Source organism: Melitaea cinxia, chromosome 1, assembly GCF_905220565.1.
Source record: "Melitaea cinxia chromosome 1, ilMelCinx1.1, whole genome shotgun sequence".
Taxonomy (NCBI): Eukaryota; Metazoa; Arthropoda; class Insecta; order Lepidoptera; family Nymphalidae; genus Melitaea; species Melitaea cinxia.
The window spans coordinates 19,645,051-19,668,518 of NC_059394.1; the positions used below are offsets into that span (position 1 = coordinate 19,645,051).

At 48.0% G+C, this 23,468-nt stretch overlaps 1 protein-coding gene across 1 annotated transcript in view; it reads right to left on the bottom strand.

Moving 5' to 3' along the window:
• LOC123658412 (tripeptidyl-peptidase 2) overlaps positions 1–17,863 on the bottom strand; it is a 36,248-nt gene extending 18,385 nt beyond the window's left edge. The window contains exons 1-8 of the mRNA XM_045593841.1: positions 17,659–17,863; positions 17,451–17,582; positions 16,545–16,731; positions 15,833–15,980; positions 13,567–13,730; positions 12,891–13,134; positions 4,977–5,107; positions 4,412–4,574 (exon numbers count right to left, since the gene is read on the bottom strand). Coding sequence (XP_045449797.1) covers positions 4,412–4,574; positions 4,977–5,107; positions 12,891–13,134; positions 13,567–13,730; positions 15,833–15,980; positions 16,545–16,731; positions 17,451–17,582; positions 17,659–17,823 — 1,334 coding nt within the window. The 5' untranslated portion in view covers positions 17,824–17,863. The remainder of the gene's footprint in view (positions 1–4,411; positions 4,575–4,976; positions 5,108–12,890; positions 13,135–13,566; positions 13,731–15,832; positions 15,981–16,544; positions 16,732–17,450; positions 17,583–17,658) is intronic.
• Between the last annotated feature and the right edge of the window lie 5,605 nt (positions 17,864–23,468).

Below are 23,468 nucleotides of genomic sequence, written 5' to 3' on the forward strand. Positions count from 1 at the left end.
GACGGAGGCCACGGCGCCGCCGGGCGCGCACACGGACACGCCGGCCGCGCCGTCCGCGCTCGGAGTATGTTCGAGTGAGCGAGTGTGTGTGTGTGCTCACCGCGCGACGGAGGCCACGGCGCCGCCGGGCGCGCACACGGACACGCCGGCCGCGCCGTCCGCGCTCGGAGTATGTTCGAGTGAGCGAGTGTGTGTGTGTGCTCACCGCGCGACGGAGGCCACGGCGCCGCCGGGCGCGCACACGGACACGCCGGCCGCGCCGTCCGCGCACGGCCCGCGCGAGCTCCAGCTGAAGGCGCCCGGCGCGCTCGGAGTATGTTCGAGTGAGCGAGTGTGTGTGTGTGCTCACCGCGCGACGGAGGCCACGGCGCCGCCGGGCGCGCACACGGACACGCCGGCCGCGCCGTCCGCGCACGGCCCGCGCGAGCTCCAGCTGAAGGCGCCCGGCGCGCTCGGAGTATGTTCGAGTGAGCGAGTGTGTGTGTGTGCTCACCGCGCGACGGAGGCCACGGCGCCGCCGGGCGCGCACACGGACACGCCGGCCGCGCCGTCCGCGCTCGGAGTATGTTCGAGTGAGCGAGTGTGTGTGTGTGCTCACCGCGCGACGGAGGCCACGGCGCCGCCGGGCGCGCACACGGACACGCCGGCCGCGCCGTCCGCGCACGGCCCGCGCGAGCTCCAGCTGAAGGCGCCCGGCGCGCTCGGAGTATGTTCGAGTGAGCGAGTGTGTGTGTGTGCTCACCGCGCGACGGAGGCCACGGCGCCGCCGGGCGCGCACACGGACACGCCGGCCGCGCCGTCCGCGCTCGGAGTATGTTCGAGTGAGCGAGTGTGTGTGTGTGCTCACCGCGCGACGGAGGCCACGGCGCCGCCGGGCGCGCACACGGACACGCCGGCCGCGCCGTCCGCGCTCGGAGTATGTTCGAGTGAGCGAGTGTGTGTGTGTGCTCACCGCGCGACGGAGGCCACGGCGCCGCCGGGCGCGCACACGGACACGCCGGCCGCGCCGTCCGCGCACGGCCCGCGCGAGCTCCAGCTGAAGGCGCCCGGCGCGCTCGGAGTATGTTCGAGTGAGCGAGTGTGTGTGTGTGCTCACCGCGCGACGGAGGCCACGGCGCCGCCGGGCGCGCACACGGACACGCCGGCCGCGCCGTCCGCGCTCGGAGTATGTTCGAGTGAGCGAGTGTGTGTGTGTGCTCACCGCGCGACGGAGGCCACGGCGCCGCCGGGCGCGCACACGGACACGCCGGCCGCGCCGTCCGCGCTCGGAGTATGTTCGAGTGAGCGAGTGTGTGTGTGTGCTCACCGCGCGACGGAGGCCACGGCGCCGCCGGGCGCGCACACGGACACGCCGGCCGCGCCGTCCGCGCACGGCCCGCGCGAGCTCCAGCTGAAGGCGCCCGGCGCGCTCGGAGTATGTTCGAGTGAGCGAGTGTGTGTGTGTGCTCACCGCGCGACGGAGGCCACGGCGCCGCCGGGCGCGCACACGGACACGCCGGCCGCGCCGTCCGCGCTCGGAGTATGTTCGAGTGAGCGAGTGTGTGTGTGTGCTCACCGCGCGACGGAGGCCACGGCGCCGCCGGGCGCGCACACGGACACGCCGGCCGCGCCGTCCGCGCTCGGAGTATGTTCGAGTGAGCGAGTGTGTGTGTGTGCTCACCGCGCGACGGAGGCCACGGCGCCGCCGGGCGCGCACACGGACACGCCGGCCGCGCCGTCCGCGCACGGCCCGCGCGAGCTCCAGCTGAAGGCGCCCGGCGCGCTCGGAGTATGTTCGAGTGAGCGAGTGTGTGTGTGTGCTCACCGCGCGACGGAGGCCACGGCGCCGCCGGGCGCGCACACGGACACGCCGGCCGCGCCGTCCGCGCACGGCCCGCGCGAGCTCCAGCTGAAGGCGCCCGGCGCGCTCGGAGTATGTTCGAGTGAGCGAGTGTGTGTGTGTGCTCACCGCGCGACGGAGGCCACGGCGCCGCCGGGCGCGCACACGGACACGCCGGCCGCGCCGTCCGCGCTCGGAGTATGTTCGAGTGAGCGAGTGTGTGTGTGTGCTCACCGCGCGACGGAGGCCACGGCGCCGCCGGGCGCGCACACGGACACGCCGGCCGCGCCGTCCGCGCTCGGAGTATGTTCGAGTGAGCGAGTGTGTGTGTGTGCTCACCGCGCGACGGAGGCCACGGCGCCGCCGGGCGCGCACACGGACACGCCGGCCGCGCCGTCCGCGCACGGCCCGCGCGAGCTCCAGCTGAAGGCGCCCGGCGCGCTCGGAGTATGTTCGAGTGAGCGAGTGTGTGTGTGTGCTCACCGCGCGACGGAGGCCACGGCGCCGCCGGGCGCGCACACGGACACGCCGGCCGCGCCGTCCGCGCTCGGAGTATGTTCGAGTGAGCGAGTGTGTGTGTGTGCTCACCGCGCGACGGAGGCCACGGCGCCGCCGGGCGCGCACACGGACACGCCGGCCGCGCCGTCCGCGCTCGGAGTATGTTCGAGTGAGCGAGTGTGTGTGTGTGCTCACCGCGCGACGGAGGCCACGGCGCCGCCGGGCGCGCACACGGACACGCCGGCCGCGCCGTCCGCGCACGGCCCGCGCGAGCTCCAGCTGAAGGCGCCCGGCGCGCTCGGAGTATGTTCGAGTGAGCGAGTGTGTGTGTGTGCTCACCGCGCGACGGAGGCCACGGCGCCGCCGGGCGCGCACACGGACACGCCGGCCGCGCCGTCCGCGCACGGCCCGCGCGAGCTCCAGCTGAAGGCGCCCGGCGCGCTCGGAGTATGTTCGAGTGAGCGAGTGTGTGTGTGTGCTCACCGCGCGACGGAGGCCACGGCGCCGCCGGGCGCGCACACGGACACGCCGGCCGCGCCGTCCGCGCACGGCCCGCGCGAGCTCCAGCTGAAGGCGCCCGGCGCGCTCGGAGTATGTTCGAGTGAGCGAGTGTGTGTGTGTGCTCACCGCGCGACGGAGGCCACGGCGCCGCCGGGCGCGCACACGGACACGCCGGCCGCGCCGTCCGCGCACGGCCCGCGCGAGCTCCAGCTGAAGGCGCCCGGCGCGCTCGGAGTATGTTCGAGTGAGCGAGTGTGTGTGTGTGCTCACCGCGCGACGGAGGCCACGGCGCCGCCGGGCGCGCACACGGACACGCCGGCCGCGCCGTCCGCGCTCGGAGTATGTTCGAGTGAGCGAGTGTGTGTGTGTGCTCACCGCGCGACGGAGGCCACGGCGCCGCCGGGCGCGCACACGGACACGCCGGCCGCGCCGTCCGCGCACGGCCCGCGCGAGCTCCAGCTGAAGGCGCCCGGCGCGCTCGGAGTATGTTCGAGTGAGCGAGTGTGTGTGTGTGCTCACCGCGCGACGGAGGCCACGGCGCCGCCGGGCGCGCACACGGACACGCCGGCCGCGCCGTCCGCGCTCGGAGTATGTTCGAGTGAGCGAGTGTGTGTGTGTGCTCACCGCGCGACGGAGGCCACGGCGCCGCCGGGCGCGCACACGGACACGCCGGCCGCGCCGTCCGCGCACGGCCCGCGCGAGCTCCAGCTGAAGGCGCCCGGCGCGCTCGGAGTATGTTCGAGTGAGCGAGTGTGTGTGTGTGCTCACCGCGCGACGGAGGCCACGGCGCCGCCGGGCGCGCACACGGACACGCCGGCCGCGCCGTCCGCGCTCGGAGTATGTTCGAGTGAGCGAGTGTGTGTGTGTGCTCACCGCGCGACGGAGGCCACGGCGCCGCCGGGCGCGCACACGGACACGCCGGCCGCGCCGTCCGCGCACGGCCCGCGCGAGCTCCAGCTGAAGGCGCCCGGCGCGCTCGGAGTATGTTCGAGTGAGCGAGTGTGTGTGTGTGCTCACCGCGCGACGGAGGCCACGGCGCCGCCGGGCGCGCACACGGACACGCCGGCCGCGCCGTCCGCGCACGGCCCGCGCGAGCTCCAGCTGAAGGCGCCCGGCGCGCTCGGAGTATGTTCGAGTGAGCGAGTGTGTGTGTGTGCTCACCGCGCGACGGAGGCCACGGCGCCGCCGGGCGCGCACACGGACACGCCGGCCGCGCCGTCCGCGCACGGCCCGCGCGAGCTCCAGCTGAAGGCGCCCGGCGCGCTCGGAGTATGTTCGAGTGAGCGAGTGTGTGTGTGTGCTCACCGCGCGACGGAGGCCACGGCGCCGCCGGGCGCGCACACGGACACGCCGGCCGCGCCGTCCGCGCACGGCCCGCGCGAGCTCCAGCTGAAGGCGCCCGGCGCGCTCGGAGCATGTTCGAGTGAGCGAGTGTGTGTGTGTGCTCACCGCGCGACGGAGGCCACGGCGCCGCCGGGCGCGCACACGGACACGCCGGCCGCGCCGTCCGCGCACGGCCCGCGCGAGCTCCAGCTGAAGGCGCCCGGCGCGCTCGGAGTATGTTCGAGTGAGCGAGTGTGTGTGTGTGCTCACCGCGCGACGGAGGCCACGGCGCCGCCGGGCGCGCACACGGACACGCCGGCCGCGCCGTCCGCGCACGGCCCGCGCGAGCTCCAGCTGAAGGCGCCCGGCGCGCTCGCCACGCGCATGGAGTACGCCGCCAGCATCATCTCCGCCGACACGTACGCGCCCACGCCTGAGGGACACAGTTGTCGAGGAACAGGGGAGCTCAAGGGGGAAAGCTGAACGTAAATCGACTCATTAACTATGTCATTTACTTCTTAAATGCGATAAATGTATTAGAGATCATTTTACCATTTCCGACGTATGCCACTAGGCAGTTGTTATCTTATAAGAAGGAAAAACAAAGATGTACATTACGCAAAACCATTCATACATACATGACCATGCTCAAAATCTTACTTCAGAACCTCGCATACAGCTGTCATACAACATGTTCATACACCTTGAACACTAAAACACTCTCAGCGAATACTCGCTCGCTAGCTCGCTTCAAACTATCGCAGGCCACTGCTGGACACAGGCCTCACCAAACATCCCGATTATCACGAACACCCCTATGGGTGTCGGCAGTTACCGATGAGGATGGGTTGCGCGATGTCGGGCGGCGCGCCGACGGTGGCGAGCGCGGGCCCGTGGTTGCCGGCCGACACCACCCACGACACACCGTAGCGGTTCACCACCGAACTGATCACCGACCCCACGCGACTGGAACAAATATATAATTCTGGACTACAAATTTAAAATGGCAAAATCAAAAATGATAATCAATAACAACTTTATTCAAATAGGTTCTTTCGTATGAACATTTTGGTAAAAAATGATTATTATTTTTGTAAAAGTAAATATGTGTAAGTAGGCATTAGACTTAGACTAGACTTCAAAAATGGTTGGAGAGGTGAAAGTAAGTACAAGTGTTTGCAATTTTAATTGACGAAAGGCAAAAACAAAATTTTGTGTTTAGACACTTGATAAAAAAAAAAATATCACTGTGTACACACAATGATACACAACATTTTCAAACTTACACTTATTAAAAGTTTTATCTAATTACTAATGGTAGAAAGTTGTTTGTTATGAACCAAATGTAGCAACACTAAACTATTATATTATCTATGACAGTTAGTATAGTTTACGAAATGGTTTTTATCTATGAGCTGTCATTCGTCACCTTTTGAATTTAAAATTTGCATCGTTTTTCCGGTCTCCGTATAAAAGTTACGCTTTTGTTTGTACTTGTTCGTTCTCGCGAAAAATTATCGCCTTTTGTTGATCGAACCATCCTTTGTTGTTTGAAGTAATTTAATTGTTAATAGCAAATTGTATTCCTTGTATTCCTTGTTGAATTATTGTGAAAAACGTGAGGGAACTACGCCGAACAACGGCCATTTTGATTGCTGGTTCCTGCTTCAGCCCGCCACTTCAGTTAAGTATAATTGATTAGCATTAGACGTAATGATTGGCCAATTATAGTTTGATGTTAATTAAGTTATACCTGGCGAGGCTTCACCGAACAGTATTCAGTGAAACTAAGGTAGGATTTTTATTTAAGACATTGAGTGTTAGCTCTGCGTACTGCAGACAATTGTTCGTCCCGTTCGTACCTGAGATCACGCTTCCACTCATTTTCAATATACTCCAGGTCGGACGTAACAAGTTTTGGTAGCAGAGCGTGGTTAACTTATTGTTGCTCAGTTTATTATATTATATGAATAAGTTAGGTCACAATTTGTTTAATTCTTTCTTTATTAAAATATTATATTTAGATACTTAAGGTCTAATATTTTGATTTGAGTTAATAACAGCTGTTGTCTTATGCTTTATTGAAGGTTAATTTCTTATAAATACTCTTGTTTGTTAGTATAAGATTAGAAATAGCTGTTTAAATGGGTATTTATCAGTAAATTCATTAATTTGTTGAGTAAATTGTGTTATTGCTTTGAATCTAGTTTGTTGAAATATTAGATTAAAAAACTTAGTTTTAATTTTTTCTTGTATTATTACTGAAGTTATTTAAGATTTGATACTTGATTTCAATTCAGTGATAGCAGTTGTTTCATTGGAATTAATTTGATTATTGTTTGTTGTTACTGTTGTTATATCTGTGCCTTTGAAGATGACTTCGACCGCGGTCACCATGGTCCGTGAATCTTGTTCAGGAATCACAGCTCAACTGAGATGGTTCAGTTCAGCGGTCGCCTTGGTGAATAGGGAAGACCGCACGGAGGCCTTAATAGACAGGTACGAGAAATGCCCGGCTCGACTTGAACAGGTCGAGACTCTGTACCAGCGCCTCCTTCTGCACCTTGACGATGTGCCAATGGAGTCGCTTCCGAAGGAGCGACGGGAGCAAGTCCACGAGGACTACGTCCAAATTTTGGGCCTCGCCGATGAAATCTCCCAACGCGCCCGGGAGATCTTAGCCTCGCGCGCCGGAGTACCGCCTACAAGGGCCTCTTTGAAGACTCCCGTGGGCCTTTTGACCCGATTGCCTAACCTGGATCTCCCCCATTTCGATGGTCGACTCGACGCGTGGATGGGTTTCATCGGCCTGTTCGAAAGCCTTGTGGACTCTAGGGAGGATTTGAGCCTGTCCCAAAAGCTGGCCTACCTGCTCTCAGTGCTGGATGGAGAGGCAAGAGAATTGGTGCAGCACCTCCCGATTTGTGAAGGGAGCTATGCGGTCGCGCGGTCATTACTCACCAAGCGCTACCAAAACCAGCGCTGTCTGGCCGATGCTCATATCGACCAGATAATGGACATTCCTGTCGTGAGTAATACCGCCCAGTTGAGGACCAAGATGCTTAACCCCCTCGTTGCAGCTACCAATGCTCTTAGCCGCTTGGGCCTGCCGGTTGACCAGTCGTCATACTGGTTGGTGCGTATTATGCTCAAGCGGTTGCCGGTGTCCCTGAGAGCACGTTTTGAACAGGCGCACACTAGGGATGAGGCATCTCCTCTCCCTAGTTATGAGCAATTGTTGGCGTTCCTGGAGAATGAGTGTCGCATGGGCGACGTTATGGATGCGCCGGTGGGACTATCAAGCTCCGGACCCACCAACAAACGGCGCACTGCTCAAATGGCGCCAAAGGGAAGGGCGTCCCCCCGCTTTGCAGTCGCGCAGGCTGCGCGACCGGTCTGCCGGTTCTGTAAGTCCCGGGGGCACCGAACGATGCAGTGCCCGGACTTTGTAGCGTTGCATGTGGCCTCTCGTAGGCGGATTGCTAAGGCCCGAGGCTGGTGTTTCTCCTGCCTGGGGGACCACTTTCAGCGCGCTTGCCCCGACATGCACCCGTGTCCTGTTTGTGGAGGGCAACATTTAAAGGTGCTGTGCGCCAACGCAAATGGCCGCCGCGACCACCCGGGGTCGCCTTCGGGCGGGTATGAGAGCGGACACCGGGCTCAGTCCCGCAATTTGGAGTCCGGCTCACCTCCCCCCCGCCACGCAGATTGTGCTGCTGTGGATCGCCGACATGATTCGGCGCGCAGCCCCACGGGCGGGTATGGAAGGGGGCCTCGGGTTCAATCCCGCACCTTTGTGCCCCGTTCGCCCTCACCGCACCCTCGTGACCAATCACGGTCACCTCCAGTCATTTACCACGATTACCGTGACGCACGTCCGGTACGATTGCCGTCCCCCCCTCTGGCGGAGCGTTCCCGTTTGGAGCCGCGCAACCCTCAGTACGGACGCTCCCGGCGCTACGAACCGCCGACTATGGCTCGTGGCAGTCGCCATCGAGAGGAGGGCGAGTTTAAACCACTCCCTCGTTTTGACGTGCCGTCCCGGGACAGCGGCGATAGATCGCCGCCACGCCAACATTAGGATGTTGGCGTCTGCCCCCGCTATGCACCACCCCCTTTTGAGACCGTCCTCTTGCCCACGGCCTATGTCCGGGTCTGGGGACGGACGGGCGCCTCGGTTGTAGTCCGAGCAATATTGGACACAGGCTCACAAGGGTGCATAGCCTCGTCTTGGTTGGTGGGGCAGACTGGCCTGAATATTAAAAAGTATTCAGATGTAATAAGAGGTGTCGGGAACGCCCCTGTAACCACGGTTGAGGGCCACGTTTCGTTTGAGTTCTCGCCTTCAAATTCTCCACGCCCGACGCTGAGATCGTCGGCCATTGTGATGGAGAACATCTTGGGCAGTCACCCGCAAGTTCGGTTGTCTGCGGATGCGGTAAAATTGACCGCCGATTTGGACTTGGCTGACCCTAAATTCGACCTACCTGGCACGGTCGATTTGTTGCTTGGCGCCGATGTACTGGGCAAAATATTACTCGGTAAGGATCGTGTTTTGCAGCCAGGTGGCTTTGTAGCCCTCCGGACCATATTTGGGTTCGCATTGATGGGGCCTGTATTGAGGGCTCCCCCTCCTGCTGAACCTGGAACGGCTTTGATGGTGGGCTCCGCCCTCTCTGACGCCGTGCAGAGATTTTGGGAAGTGGAAGAGCCACCACAAGCACCCCGCTCTGATCCGGAACACGAGGAGTGTGAACGGTTCTACAAGAGCAACACTAGTTATCTTCGTTCTGGCCGGATCATGACAAGATTGCCATTTCTTGCCGTACGACCGCCCCTTGGCGACTCGCGGCCTACTGCAGAGAAGCGTTTATTGGCAATGGAGCGCCGCATGAGCAGGGACCCGCTACTCAAAGAGAAGTATATTGACTTCATGCGGGAGTATGAAGATTTGGGACACATGTCTGTGTCAAAATTTGATTGGCGCTCGACGGAGCATTTTTTCCTCCCACATCATGCTGTGATAAAGCCGTCAAGTGGCAAGCTGCGCACAGTATTTGATGGTTCTGCGCAGACCACATCGGGAGTGTCCTTGAACCAGTGTCTTCATTCTGGTCCCAAATTGCTTAAGGACCTTTGTGACGTCATCACGCGGTTTCGGCGTCACCAATTCGTTTTCGTAGCTGACATCAAGATGATGTTCAGGCAAACGGTAATCCACCCTGATGATCGTCGATACCAGCTGATATTGTGGCGGGAAAACCCGCAAGATCCCATACTTGTCTACGAACTCAACACGAACACATACGGGCTGCGGTCTAGCCCCTTTTTGGCCATACGTTCGCTTTGGGAGCTCGCAGATCGAGAGCGTATGTCGTTTCCTCGCGCAGCCGCCATTTTGAAGGAGGACCTATATGTTGATGACATATGCACTGGTGCGTCCACGGAGAGAGAGGCTCTCCTTTTGCGTGACGAATTGATTGGCATCCTAGCCTCCGCAGGATATGAATTGCGTAAATGGATCTCCAACTTACCTGCGCTCTTGGATGGGCTACCTGATGACCACCAGCAGGATCCTCACCTATTTGAGAACCGTGACAATCCTACCATGATGACAGTCCTTGGAATACAGTACAGACCAGTCCAGGACATCTTCACGTTCAACGTCGATTTGGATTCGCCTCGCACTTGGACGAAACGGCTGGTTCTGTCGACTGTCGCGAGAACGTTTGATCCCAATGGTTGGATATGCCCAGTCATATTCTGGGCCAAATGCTTCCTGCAGAGACTTTGGACTGCAGGTCTTGGATGGGACGAGCCACTCCGCGAAGCTATTTTGAAGGACTGGCTCCTGTTTGCTTCCTCATTGCCTGCTATCAATATGATATCGTTGCCCCGTGCTATGCTTCCACCAGGGAAGCATACAGCGTCCCTTCATGGGTTTTCGGACGCTTCGGAACGTGGGTACGCAGCAGCCGTATATTTGCGCACCGTGACCATGGATGGTCAAGTGAAGGTGTCATTGGTCATGGCGAAGAGCAAGGTCGCGCCTCTTCGAACTACCTTGACAATTCCCAAGCTAGAGTTGTCAGGGGCGGCCCTTCTTGCTCGCCTCTTGAATCACGTCATGTCCACCTTGTGCCCGTCAGTTAACATTGAGACAGTCTATGCATGGACTGACAGTCAAATTGTCCTATGTTGGCTGAAGACGTCAGTCCACACCTTAGAGGTGTTTGTTGCAAATCGGGTCTCTCAGATCCAGAAATCGGAAACCCCGTTAATCTGGAGGCATGTGCCTGGCGAAGTCAACCCTGCTGATTGCGCATCACGGGGATGTATGGCCCCCTTTTTGGTTGAGCACTCCCTGTGGTGGGGACCTGAGTGGTTGACCAGGTCAGAATCTAATTGGCCGCGAACACCGGCCTTGGATACTGTCACATTGCCTGGGTTGCGAACCCTTGCGATTGAACGGCGGGACCATCCGTTCGACCCAGATTTCCTAATGAATCGCTACAGCTCATTAGACAAATTACTGGGGGTCACCGCTTGGATCAAGCGCTTCACCAGAAATTGTAGACACCCACAGAACAAATGCTTGGAGGCGTTCTTATCGCCACAAGAGCTCCAGGATGCTCTTCTTCATTGGGTTCGTTCTGTGCAAGAAGAGAACTTTGAAAATGAGATTGATATTTTGAGAAAAGGCAAATGTAAGCTGTCTGGAGCCATTTGCAAACTGAACCCCTTTTTGGACAGTGCGGGTCTTTTGCGAGTCGGAGGACGTCTAAGGAACGCAAACCTCCCGTATGGAGCTCGTCATCCCCTCCTGTTGCCCAAAAGTGGCCACTTAGTGAGTTTGTTGGTGACTGATCGTCACATCAAGAACTCCCACGCCGGCTGTAATGCCTTATTGGCCATTTTACAACGAGAATTTTGGATTTTATCGGCCCGAAGGACGATCCGTAGTGTGGTCTTTCGCTGCATGTCTTGTTATAGACTCAAGGCCTCTACCATGCAGCCTATCATGGGTGACCTGCCGTCGGATCGGGTCACAGAGACAAGGCCCTTTGCTGGAGTTGGGACGGACTTTGCAGGTCCCTTTTCGGTTAAGACCTCGACCCTCAGGAACAGTAAAACGGTCAAGTCCTACCTGTGCGTCTTTGTTTGCCTGTCCACCAAGGCGGTACACTTAGAACTAGTCTCAGCCCTCTCGACAGAGGCCTTTGTTGCGACGTTAGATAGATTCGTGTCACGACGAGGACTACCGTCCTTGATTCGGTCGGATTGCGGCACCAACTTCAAAGGCACAAATAACTATTTAAAAGAGATATATGAATTTTTGGCGTCTAATGAGACTGAGATTGCGTCTAGACTAGCTAGTCGCAGAATAACTTGGAAGTTCAGTCCCGCGTCATGCCCCCACTGGGGAGGAATTTTTGAAAGTGTTGTAAAGGTTGCCAAAACACATTTGCGACGAGTAATTGGCGAGTCCGTATTAACATTTGAGGAGCTCGCAACTGTGTTTTGCAAAATTGAAGCCATGTTGAATTCACGCCCGTTGTGCCCGATCTCTTCAGACCCTAACGATTTGGAAGCCCTCACACCGGGCCATTTTTTGATTGGACGGCCGCTGAACGCCCTGCCGGAATACCCCTATGTTGATGTGAAACTCAATCGTCTCTCGCGGTTTGAATTGATCCAACAACTCACTCAGAGCTTTTGGAAACGTTGGAATTTGGAATATTTGCATATTCTCCAGCAGCGCGTTAAGTGGACTGACAAGACTGATCCACCGCATGTTGGTGACCTCGTTCTGGTTAAGGACGCTAACTCACCGCCACTGTGTTGGCGCAGAGGGCGCATTCTTAACCTCGTCTTTGGAGCAGATGGAGTGCCCCGTTTTGCTGAGGTTCGGGTGGACGGTTCTGTTCTGAAGAGAGCGGTATCAACCTTGTCACGACTGCCAATTGGTTAGCGGCCAGGTAGTCCTGGCCGAGGCGGGTAGATGTTATGAACCAAATGTAGCAACACTAAACTATTATATTATCTATGACAGTTAGTATAGTTTACGAAATGGTTTTTATCTATGAGCTGTCATTCGTCACCTTTTGAATTTAAAATTTGCATCGTTTTTCCGGTCTCCGTATAAAAGTTACGCTTTTGTTTGTACTTGTTCGTTCTCGCGAAAAATTATCGCCTTTTGTTGATCGAACCATCCTTTGTTGTTTGAAGTAATTTAATTGTTAATAGCAAATTGTATTCCTTGTATTCCTTGTTGAATTATTGTGAAAAACGTGAGGGAACTACGCCGAACAACGGCCATTTTGATTGCTGGTTCCTGCTTCAGCCCGCCACTTCAGTTAAGTATAATTGATTAGCATTAGACGTAATGATTGGCCAATTATAGTTTGATGTTAATTAAGTTATACCTGGCGAGGCTTCACCGAACAGTATTCAGTGAAACTAAGGTAGGATTTTTATTTAAGACATTGAGTGTTAGCTCTGCGTACTGCAGACAATTGTTCGTCCCGTTCGTACCTGAGATCACGCTTCCACTCATTTTCAATATACTCCAGGTCGGACGTAACATTGTTTATTATTAATAATTCTAGTTTGACTGTCTTTAATGATGAGATAATTAAGAGTGAGATAATGTAGATACAGTACACTACATAGTTATAAAATCCCTCTACTATCTACTACCACTCTCTTCCATTTATGAGTAAATAAATGACAGCACAAAAATACTAACCCAGCATTGGACCAATGAGCATGTTCTCCGTAACTCATATTAATGACGTCGATTTTCATCGTTTTGGATAATTCCATAACCTTGATACATGCCCTCACTAATGCAGTCCCTGTCTCCATAGAACCTAGACGGCTGTCTCCGATAGTGAGAGAGATGATCTTGGCTCCGGGAGCCACACCGTTCTTATCTGGTTCATTTGAGAAATAGCCAGCTGCTATCGCTGCTACGTGAGTGCCATGAGTTGCTGAAATTAAGCATTATTTCATTGTAGAACTAATTGAAACGGAACAAAATAATATAATAGGAAATATAGACGAAAGAGACATTTTCACAGTCACTAGGTCGGCAAACAAGCGTACGGCTTACCTGATGGTAAGCGATTACCGTAGCTTATAGACACCTGCAACACCAGAAGCATACAAGCACGTTGCCGACTCAATCCCCAATCCCCTCAGGAGCTCTGGTCACCTTACTCACCAACAGGAACACAATACTGCTTGAAAACAGTATTATTTAGCTGTGATCTTCTGTAAGGTCGAGGTACTACCCCAGTCGGGCTGCTCCATATTTTGAGCAGGAAATTCCTGCTGTGCCCTACCTCAGTTAAAAGAGAGACATTCCTTTTCAATTATTTACTACATACAAATTATGAAGATAGCGGGACTTATATACTCACAGCACATCCCAACAATTTCGAGCGTGTTTCCTTCGTCGTGCACATTAATGCTGACTGTCATTTCATCTAAAGGAGTGAGGTGCGAATGTTCGTGTGTAATACTGTACTCTCCCAAACATGGACCAGTCGACAAATCACCGTTTTCCGATGTGTCGATACATGCTCTGTAAATAAATATATATTTTTATATATATAATTTATATTTCATATATCATTAAGTACTTTAAGAATAATAAAATTTTATTTATTCATATTTATATTAAGTATGTAATAGTAGTTGACCAAAACAAAGTTTTCAATTGAATCTGAAATTTCACCCTTGGTTTCAAGGTTAGCTTAATCACATATTAAAATAAGAATCACTACATAGTATAAAACAAAGTCGCTTTCTCTGTCCCTATATCCCTATGTCCCTATGTTTGCTTAAATCTTTAAAACTACGCAACGGATTTTGATGCGGTTTTTTTTAATAGATAGAGTGATTGAAGAGGAAGGTTAGAATGAAATACTGTTATTTTTGAGGTTTCTAATGTGATGTAAATAATTACATTTTTTCCGCTTACATTGCAAACGCAGTCTGAACCCTACGAGATTTATCAAAATAATGTACTAAAAGGTTAGAATGAAATACTGTTATTTTTGAGGTTTCTAATGTGATGTAAATAATTACATTTTTTCCGCTTACATTGCAAACGCAGTCTGAACCCTACGAGATTTATCAAAATAATGTACTAAAAGGTTAGAATGAAATACTGTTATTTTTGAGGTTTCTAATGTGATGTAAATAATTACATTTTTTCCGCTTACATTGCAAACGCAGTCTGAACCCTACGAGATTTATCAAAATAATGTACTAAGTATTGTACACATTAAGGTCTACCAGAAAAGAGCGGAGAACTCTGCTATGGTATATGTCTATCTCTTATGGATATCCCACAATAACATTTTTTTGTTATTTACTTTTTACGACAAATAATGGCTATTTTTTAAAGCGATTTTAACCAATACAGCATTAATCCTTATCTAATTAAAAACCTTTTTTTTTTAATATATTGACTAGCGCTTGACTGCGATCTCACCAGATGGCAAGTGAAGATGCAGCCTAAGGTGGTGCCCGCTTGCCTAGAAGATGCCTATTCACTCTTGATTTGATTTAAAAAATACATTGTTGATTAAATATAGATCTATATGGCCCTTTACAGCATATGATTTAAATGAATATTTTCGAAGATATTACAGATTTAATAATTGCGGTACGTAGCGTTTACTCTAAAGTTAACGCGTGCGGGCCACGGGCAGTAATGAATAAATCAAAACTACTGGATCGATTTTAATCATTTTTTCAGTGAATGACATAGGCTATACATTTTTGAATGTGTGGGTAACACAAAAATAAAATCGGACATAGGCTATATTTATATTTTATACCCATGCGAAGCCGGAGCGGGTCGCTAGTATACATTAAGAGGGAGCGGGCGGCGAGGTAGCTCGCGTAAGTTATACTGGTTGATAAGATAGCCTACTATTATACAGTTACCTGTTTGATATTTTCTTTTATTTTTAATCTACCTTCATGTCAAAAGTGATTCTACTATTAACAGGTCACAATAAAACATAATTATGTGTATTTATCTTGTCAATTTAGTATTTTATGTTTCATTTTGTAAACTTCGATAGGTGATTGTTAGCCTCATAAAGTGTACGTAACAATAATTTAAATGTTTGACTTATATTGTTATACATTTATTGTACTATTGTTTCATTAAATAAAATAAATAAATAAGAAGTCACAAATTAATAACCGACAGACTAATCGACAATGAAATTAGTTCTTAGTATGTACAAATATTTTTATAAATACTCTGTATAATATTTTATAAATTATTATAAATTGTATAATATAATATAATATTTTATTATATATTGATCAGTATTTAGTATTTTACAAATTATTTCTTTTTAATATTTTGATTTCTTTTGTTCAATCTTTTAATGTAGTTAATTTAACTGTATAACACTATCTTAAGTTCTTGTCATATGTATGTTATTTATGTGTGTTATTAGTGTATGTTACTCAAATGTAATTTAGTTATCACCTATAATTAAAGTTACACTCAGACTCTACTGTTATTGTATATGTACTTGAAATTTGGTGTATACTTTGTTGGTGTTCTATAAATAAATAAATAAATATATAAATAAATAACAGAAGTTTTGTAACTAATACACAATATTTTATACCAAAATCAAACAAGATATTTCCTACCTCCAACAGGTACCGTCATGGAATAGAACACAGTCATAAGTAGGTCCTATATCAAGGTATTTCTTCTCATACTCCTTTAAAATTTCTACTCTAGCTTCTAATTCCTCTTTCTGCATTTTTTCATCATAACTAAGTGTTGTCTTTGACGCTGTGAAGGAAATATGAATAAATAATAAATATCTACAGCATACACACAGTCTTTTCCTGTGGTAAGCAACTTAATGCTTGTGTTATAAGTAACAGCCAACAGATATAGCTACATTATCTTTTCTTTTTTTTACTGTAATGAATCAAAATCAAAAACAGCTTTATTCAAATAGGCCCCAAGAGCACTTTCGAATTGTCATTCTACAAATTAAAACTTTAAAAATTAAATTATTATTTTTGTAAAAGTTAAGCTACCACCGATCCAGAATGTAGATTCTGCAGAGAAGAATCGGGAAGAAACTCCGCAGTTACTCTTTTGAAAAATAATATATAAATTATTTTAGTATAGAATTAGTAACTTCTTCTTAACTTATCTTATAATATCACAATTGTAAAATTTATGTTATTGACATAGAGGTATTTCAAAACAAATTTTATAAAGCTACTAATATTAGTAGTAATAAAGCTCTTCCTGTTTATTTTTAAACTTATTTAGTAAATAAATTTAGGAGACATGCCTGCAATAAAAATAATATTAAGAAACAATATAAGAAGAAAGACTCACAAGTCTCATCTTCGAAGTCCTGTAACTGCTTTGTAGCCTCGGTGAGAGCTGGTTTGTAACCGACATCCCAAAGATGTTCTTTACGATGTTCAATTAATCTTTCCCTTACTTTAGTTGGATATAAGATGAATGGATACACTACACCTATTCTCCATTCCCCTGTTGGATTTTTCCATGATTCTGGAATCTTTAAGGAATAAATTCAAGGTAACAATTAAAAAAAATAACAGTTACTTTGAAAAATATAAGAAATTAATTGAAGTTGTTTTACCTACTCTAGTTTTTAGAACTACCCACCCTTGCCTAAATGAACTGTATTCAGAATTAGAACTCCACACAAATCCTCACGATTTTTGGAGTGCATTATTGTAATTTTTATGTAACATGAATTTAAATAATATAATTTAAAAAAAAAACATAGGAGCATCTTTTTTTAATTTGTCAGCTGACTAAATTTCAGGCCTTTTGTTACACATTCTGCTTTATGCATATCCTACAGGCAATTTATTAATTAAGACTACAGATCGACAGTCCTATGATTGCCTAGTTTTCGTTTCAAAGATTAGTCGGAACAAACAGATAGACAGCCAGACAGACAATAATTTTAAAAAATATATTTTATGGATTTCATTGTATGGATGTCCATATGCATTTAGTAACTTAGTAAATAAAGTAGCAAAATGTATATAAAATACTTCAAAAAAGTGACAGTTGCATAAATTTACACATGCGTATTTGTGTCACAAAAAAAAAATGACAAAGAACAGCTGTGATCATATGACGAAATCACTGGCCCCTTACTGAGTTGCATTTAATTAAAAATTGACGAAAGATCAAATTCGTGAAAGATATATATTTGTCTATAATACTTTTTTCTTATTAAAAATAATAATAATGAAAAATTACTTTTAGCTTGCGCCCCGTACTGCCGGTTATACATCCATCAACAACTTTATGAACTACCGTACTTGTGTCCACATCGCCGCAACCGCTGCAGTCAAATCTCTCTATAACTTTAGTCTCTCCCGTACTAGTCACCTAAGTCACAAAATATTAATTCTAATGGAAATGTTAAACAAAAACTCGAGCAAATCATGACAAGACAATTTTTTACCTGAAGCCCTGTCGCTGCTGGATCGACACCAGAATCGAGAATTGCGATAACTGTGTTCCGGCCATCGTAATTAGGGTATTTATTTAAAAATGAAGCGACTCCTGTTTCTTTTTTTGGCAATAAACCCCAAACAGGGAAATCACAATCGATCGGTACGTCTGCCATTTTTGATGACCGTATACCTTTTGCACAGATTATATAAAGAATAAGTGTCTATAATTGAATAAAATGTGTTAAGCTTAAGCTCGTCTGTCATCTCAAGATGACTTCAAGACTTCAAGACTCAAGTCTCAATTCTCAAAGACGAAAGTTTCTGCTCAATGTTTCATTCTTAAAAGTAGTAAGATTACCTTAATACCTTAACGAATTCACCGAGTATTTCTTTAGAAAATAAACTGAGATTTCAAATAAAACTAAATTTTATACTCATTTTTTTTACTTTATCATTTAAAACTACAATGATATTTTTAGTTTTTATAACGTGATATCAGCTACGTTTTGTTTTGTGTGTATATTAAATATAATGTAATATTAAAAACCTGACCGTTATTTGAAGCTTACTTGTTTGAGATAGGCCCCTCCACTGTTTTCCGTCTTATTCACCTCTCTTTCTACCCTATATGTCTTTCTCTTTCGCACACATCCCCACCTACCACCAGGCAGGGCCACGACATTTGATGTAATGGTCGGAGGCCCGCTCGCGTCATTGGCGTCCTGTTTTCCGTCGAGAAAGGAAGTCAGGTTCCACCTTTATCTGCGTATTACAAAAGTATTCAATTCTGGTTGAACGTAAGTGTAAAATATCTTCTGTGCTTCAAGGTGGGTTCATTGCAGTGAAATGTAAGTACAGCCTTGAGTTTTTGAGTGATTTTAGAATAATATAACGATTTTATCGTTCGGTACAAATTAATTAGTCATTAATTTGCAAAAGTTAATTTGATTGTTCATGTTACTTTCTACCCTCAAAATTTTTATTTTTATTAAAATGTTATAACAAGATTTTTTAAGGCGATATTTTACTACTCGTCTTTTATATTTTGTATTTAACGGAAATATTTGTATAGGATGGACGACTTTATCGATGAGCAGCAAAATGTGGAGTACGTTCCTGCACTGGCTTCGACAAGTGCAACGTCAACGCGTGAGACACGGCAACAAGCAGAAGATAGACGGTGTACTAAGCCCACGGATGCTTCAAAATCTAAAAGAGCCAGGTCAGTGGGTAGCGCGTCATCAAGAAGTAGTAGTAGTTCAAGTAGTAGTAGTTCAAGTTTGTCTACAACATCTTCCGATGCAAAAGCAAAACGATCTCGTCGCCGTAAACGCAAGCATGGTAAAAAAAGGAAGGGAGGAAAAAATAGTTATGATAAGAACCGCCTGGATAAATTAACGCAGGATATAGACGAACTACGCCGACATTTAAATTTTAGTGCTCCTAGCAACGAACAAAGTTCATACAATGACCAAGAACCAATTGTAGACGATAATGTAAGTGGTATCTTGTATAGCGAATTTGAACAACCTGCTGTGCAAAGTCAATCGCCTTTTCAATTTAACTTCGACTTTGAAACAAAATTAAAAGAATCTGCTATACCTAAAACACCACAACATTTCTTAAAAATTCTTGATGATATTCAATATTTTAATAAAAGTGAATGGTCTGAAGTGCGTTATGCAGAAGTACAAAAATTATACAACCACACACCGGGCTTTGTAGATTTAGAAACAAACGATGAAGTAAAATCTTATGATCAATTGCGTAATTTGTCATATAATGATAAAGCTTATGCTGCTCTTTCTTTTTGCATTCTTAAACAAAGGGAGGCCCTGCAAGCCAGCCTTAAAGACTTAATTTCCTGGGCTAGTAATGAAACTAATTTCAGTGTTGAAAATATGCATGATAAAATTAACGACTTATTCTCAAAAGGTGAATATGCCAAAGTTTCTGCGGATTTATTACAAATAGTTTGTGGACATCGTGCCGAAGCCATACAGATGCGTCGGCATGGTTTGATTAATTCAGTACGTGACCCACTGCTGAAAAACACCTTACGTAAAATACCCCCTTCCAATAAGCACCTTTTTAATGAGGAATTATTCACTACATTTCTGGAAAAGAACAGCGGTGTCAAAAAAGTCTTTATGCCACTGAACAAGACCAATACTGGCCCTGTTTCGCAAGCAGGAACCAGCAGGTCAATACGCCACCCCTCGCAGGGGTCGGCTGCTTTTCATGGGCCCTCGCAGGGTACCACAAATCAAGGATGCTGCTCCTCCCGAGCTCATTCGCAACATTTTTATAATCAACAACCCTCGCAGGGTATTTTCTGTAACCAGCCCTCGCAGGGCTATCACTATAATCGTCCCTCGCAGGGACAACCTTCGCTAAATGCAACAAATCGCACAGCACAGGCGACTAGAGGTTCCTTTCGTTCGCGAGGAGGTAACACGAGCAGCAGAGGTCAAAATAAAAACGAACGCAAGCGCCCTGGAAATAGAACCGACTTCGACTCCAATAACAAAAGACGAAAATACTGACTCGACGTTCAAGGCCGGGCAACTGCTTCATTACTACCGCCAGTGGGAAGGAATGGGAGCTCCAAAGTTTTTACTACAGCTAATAAAAGGGTATCGGATACCCTTTCGCAAAAAACCTCCCTTAGTCTTCCCCAGCATCACAAGCGTAGCTTATTGCACTCCAGAATCAGATGCAATGACGGAGATAATAGAAAAGATGAAATCTCAGAGAATTTTAGAAAAAGCTCAGCTCTCCCCAAGTTTCTTGTCCACGATGTTTCTGATAGCAAAGAGCGATGGCTCGAACCGGCCTATATTCAATTTAAAAGCTCTGAACCGGTATGTTATAACCGAACCATTCAGATTGATAAATGTATTTCGAATACCAGAGTTCCTGCAACAGAACGATTGGCTGTGCAAAGTGGATCTTTCACAAGCTTACTTTCATCTACCTATAAAAGAAAGTCACAGGCGATTTCTTCGGCTGATTTACAAGGGAGAACTGCTACAAATGACTTGCCTTCCCTTCGGCCTAAGTACGGCTCCGAAAGTATTTGCTTCATTGACCAATTGGATTGCTCAAATTCTGAGGCAGAAGGGTCTACGAATAATTGTGTACCTGGACGATTTTGTAATAGTCCATCAGGATCGATCCACGTTACGAATTCACGTACAAATGCTCCTAGACCACCTGCGTTACCTAGGCTGGCAGATAAATCTGGAAAAATGCTCTCTTGTTCCCGAAAAGAGTCTAGTCTTTTTAGGTATCCTTTGGGATCCTTGGAAGAACAAAAAATTCCTTCCAGAAGAAAAAATGAAAAATATAACCAGCAAGATACTTCCTTTGCTGAAAATCAAACGAGTAAGACTTCGAGAATTACAAAGTGTTGTGGGGCACTTAAACTTTGCAAGTTTTGTTGTGCCCAACGGCAGGTTGCATTTTCGAGAACTCCTAATATTCCTCAACTCTTTACTGAACAAGCCTGCAGTAGTAGCACAGTTACCAGAAAAAGCTATAACAGACCTAAAATGGTGGCTCCAAAATTGTCATCAGTGTTCAGCAATTCACCTACCACCGCCGACCCATTTCATAACGACAGATGCTTCCGATCTAGCCTGGGGAGCACAAATCGACGGACATTCAATATCAGGGACATGGACCGACGAAGAGAAAGCCTTACATTGCAATATCAAGGAGATGCTTGCGGTCCTGAAAGTTCTAGAGAACCAAGGTTACCTACTGCGTCAGTCGACGACGTTACTCCAATGCGACAATCGCACAGTTGTGACTTACTTGCGGAACGAAGGCGGAACAAGATCTGTTCCTCTGTTGGAGCTGACGGCCAGGGTTTTTCACCTAATCAGTCTCAATCAGATTCAACTGTCGGTTTATCACATTCCCGGTCTCTACAACAGCCATGCCGATCATTTATCGAGGCACCGGCTACCGCCGGAGTGGCATCTCCTAGAACATTGCGTAGAAAAGATATTCCACAAGTTCGGGACACCAGTAGTGGATCTCTTCGCATCTCGTCGGGCGCATGTAGTAGCCAACTATGTGTCACTGGAGATAAACGATACAATAGCCCTATATCACGATGCTTTTTCTCAAGTATGGAACTACAGCCTAGCTTGGATATTTCCACCACCATACATAATTCCGAAAGTCCTGTCTCATTTGAACTCGGCGATCGGAGTGTACCTGATAGTGGTCCCACGCTGGGAACGAGTTTTTTGGCGAGCCGATCTAAAGTCACGAGCGCTGGCAGCTCCGTACACGATATACAAACTGGAACAGAACCTCATAGATACAACGACCAACCTTCCACCTCCCAAAGTCCAGGAGATGACCTTGGAGGTCTGGAAGTGTGGGGGTGGTCAAGGAATTTAATCGGGTGGAGTAAAAATCAAAGGCAACTACTCTTATCTTCCTGGCGTCCTTCAACTCGCAGAACGTATCGAGCAGCCTGGAATAGATGGTTAAGCTGGTCTAAGAAACATAAATTAGATCCTTTTCAACCGGATGGTTCTATATTAGCTAGATTTCTAGCTGACTTGCATATAATTGAGAAATTGTCTTATAACACAATTTTACTACATAAATCCGTAGTTGCGACACTTTGTAACGCAAACCAGCCTACTGACTTAAGTTCTCATACATTAGTTAAACACATTATCAAGTCGGTAGCTTTAAAGAAACCAACTAATCGAAAGCCTCCTATATGGGACATCAACGTGCTAGTTGATTACATGCAGAGTATGCCCATAGATGAAAACAATACTTTCGATACGTCCAGACATACGGCGGCGCTACTGTTGTTATGCTCCGGTAGACGGATTCACGATCTAACATTACTTTCAATAGATTCACAGCATTTAGTCGAAAACAATAGTAGTCTAGTGATGTGGCCAATTTTTGGGTCAAAGACGGATACCTCTGAGCATAGGCAGTCAGGTTGGAGGTTGATTTCTAACTCTGAAAACAAAAAGTTAGATCCAGTTTTTTGGGTTAAACAAACTATGAAACTTCTTGAACCGAAACGTCAAGCTTGCAACTGTACAAATCTTTTCATTAATATTAGAGGCAAACCTAAAGCAGCCTCACGTACCGTAATTGCCGGCTGGTTTAAATCGTTGCTGAAAGAGGCTGGTATATCTGCCTCAGCTGGTAGCGTAAGATCAGCGGTAGCATCTAGAAATTGGGCTGATAATCTTCCTCTAGACGAAATTTTATCACGAGGAAATTGGAAGACATGTAACACATTTGCTCGGTTTTATAGGCGCGAAATCCAACCACAACCAGCTAACAGTAGTGTTACCAGTTTATTTAACCCATTTGACTGATTTTTGTGTTAAAATAATATCGTTTTAATTATTATAATTATTTTTAATGAAAATTACTGAATCACATCACTTTTTAAATACATTGAGTATTTTTTGTTTTGGTTATACATCGATTACAATAATTAAATACCAATTTTAAAGTTTATTTAACTATTAGCTTTCAAAAGAAGAACTTAAAAGATTTATTTTTGTAAAAGTTAATATGGTATAATATAGTATACTTGGTTTTCAATAAATAGTTTTTTATCACACATCCCATTTCGTGAACCTTTCTCTTGTGTTCCTTTTTATTTATGTGGCTATCATTCACATTGGCGTCCACTACCACCAGGCGATAACAAACAAATCTCAAACAAGTAAGCTTCAAATAACGGTCAGGTTTTTAATAGCAGCGTTTTACCTGAAAATAAAACGCTTATTAAATACTTACCTTATTTGAAGCTTACATT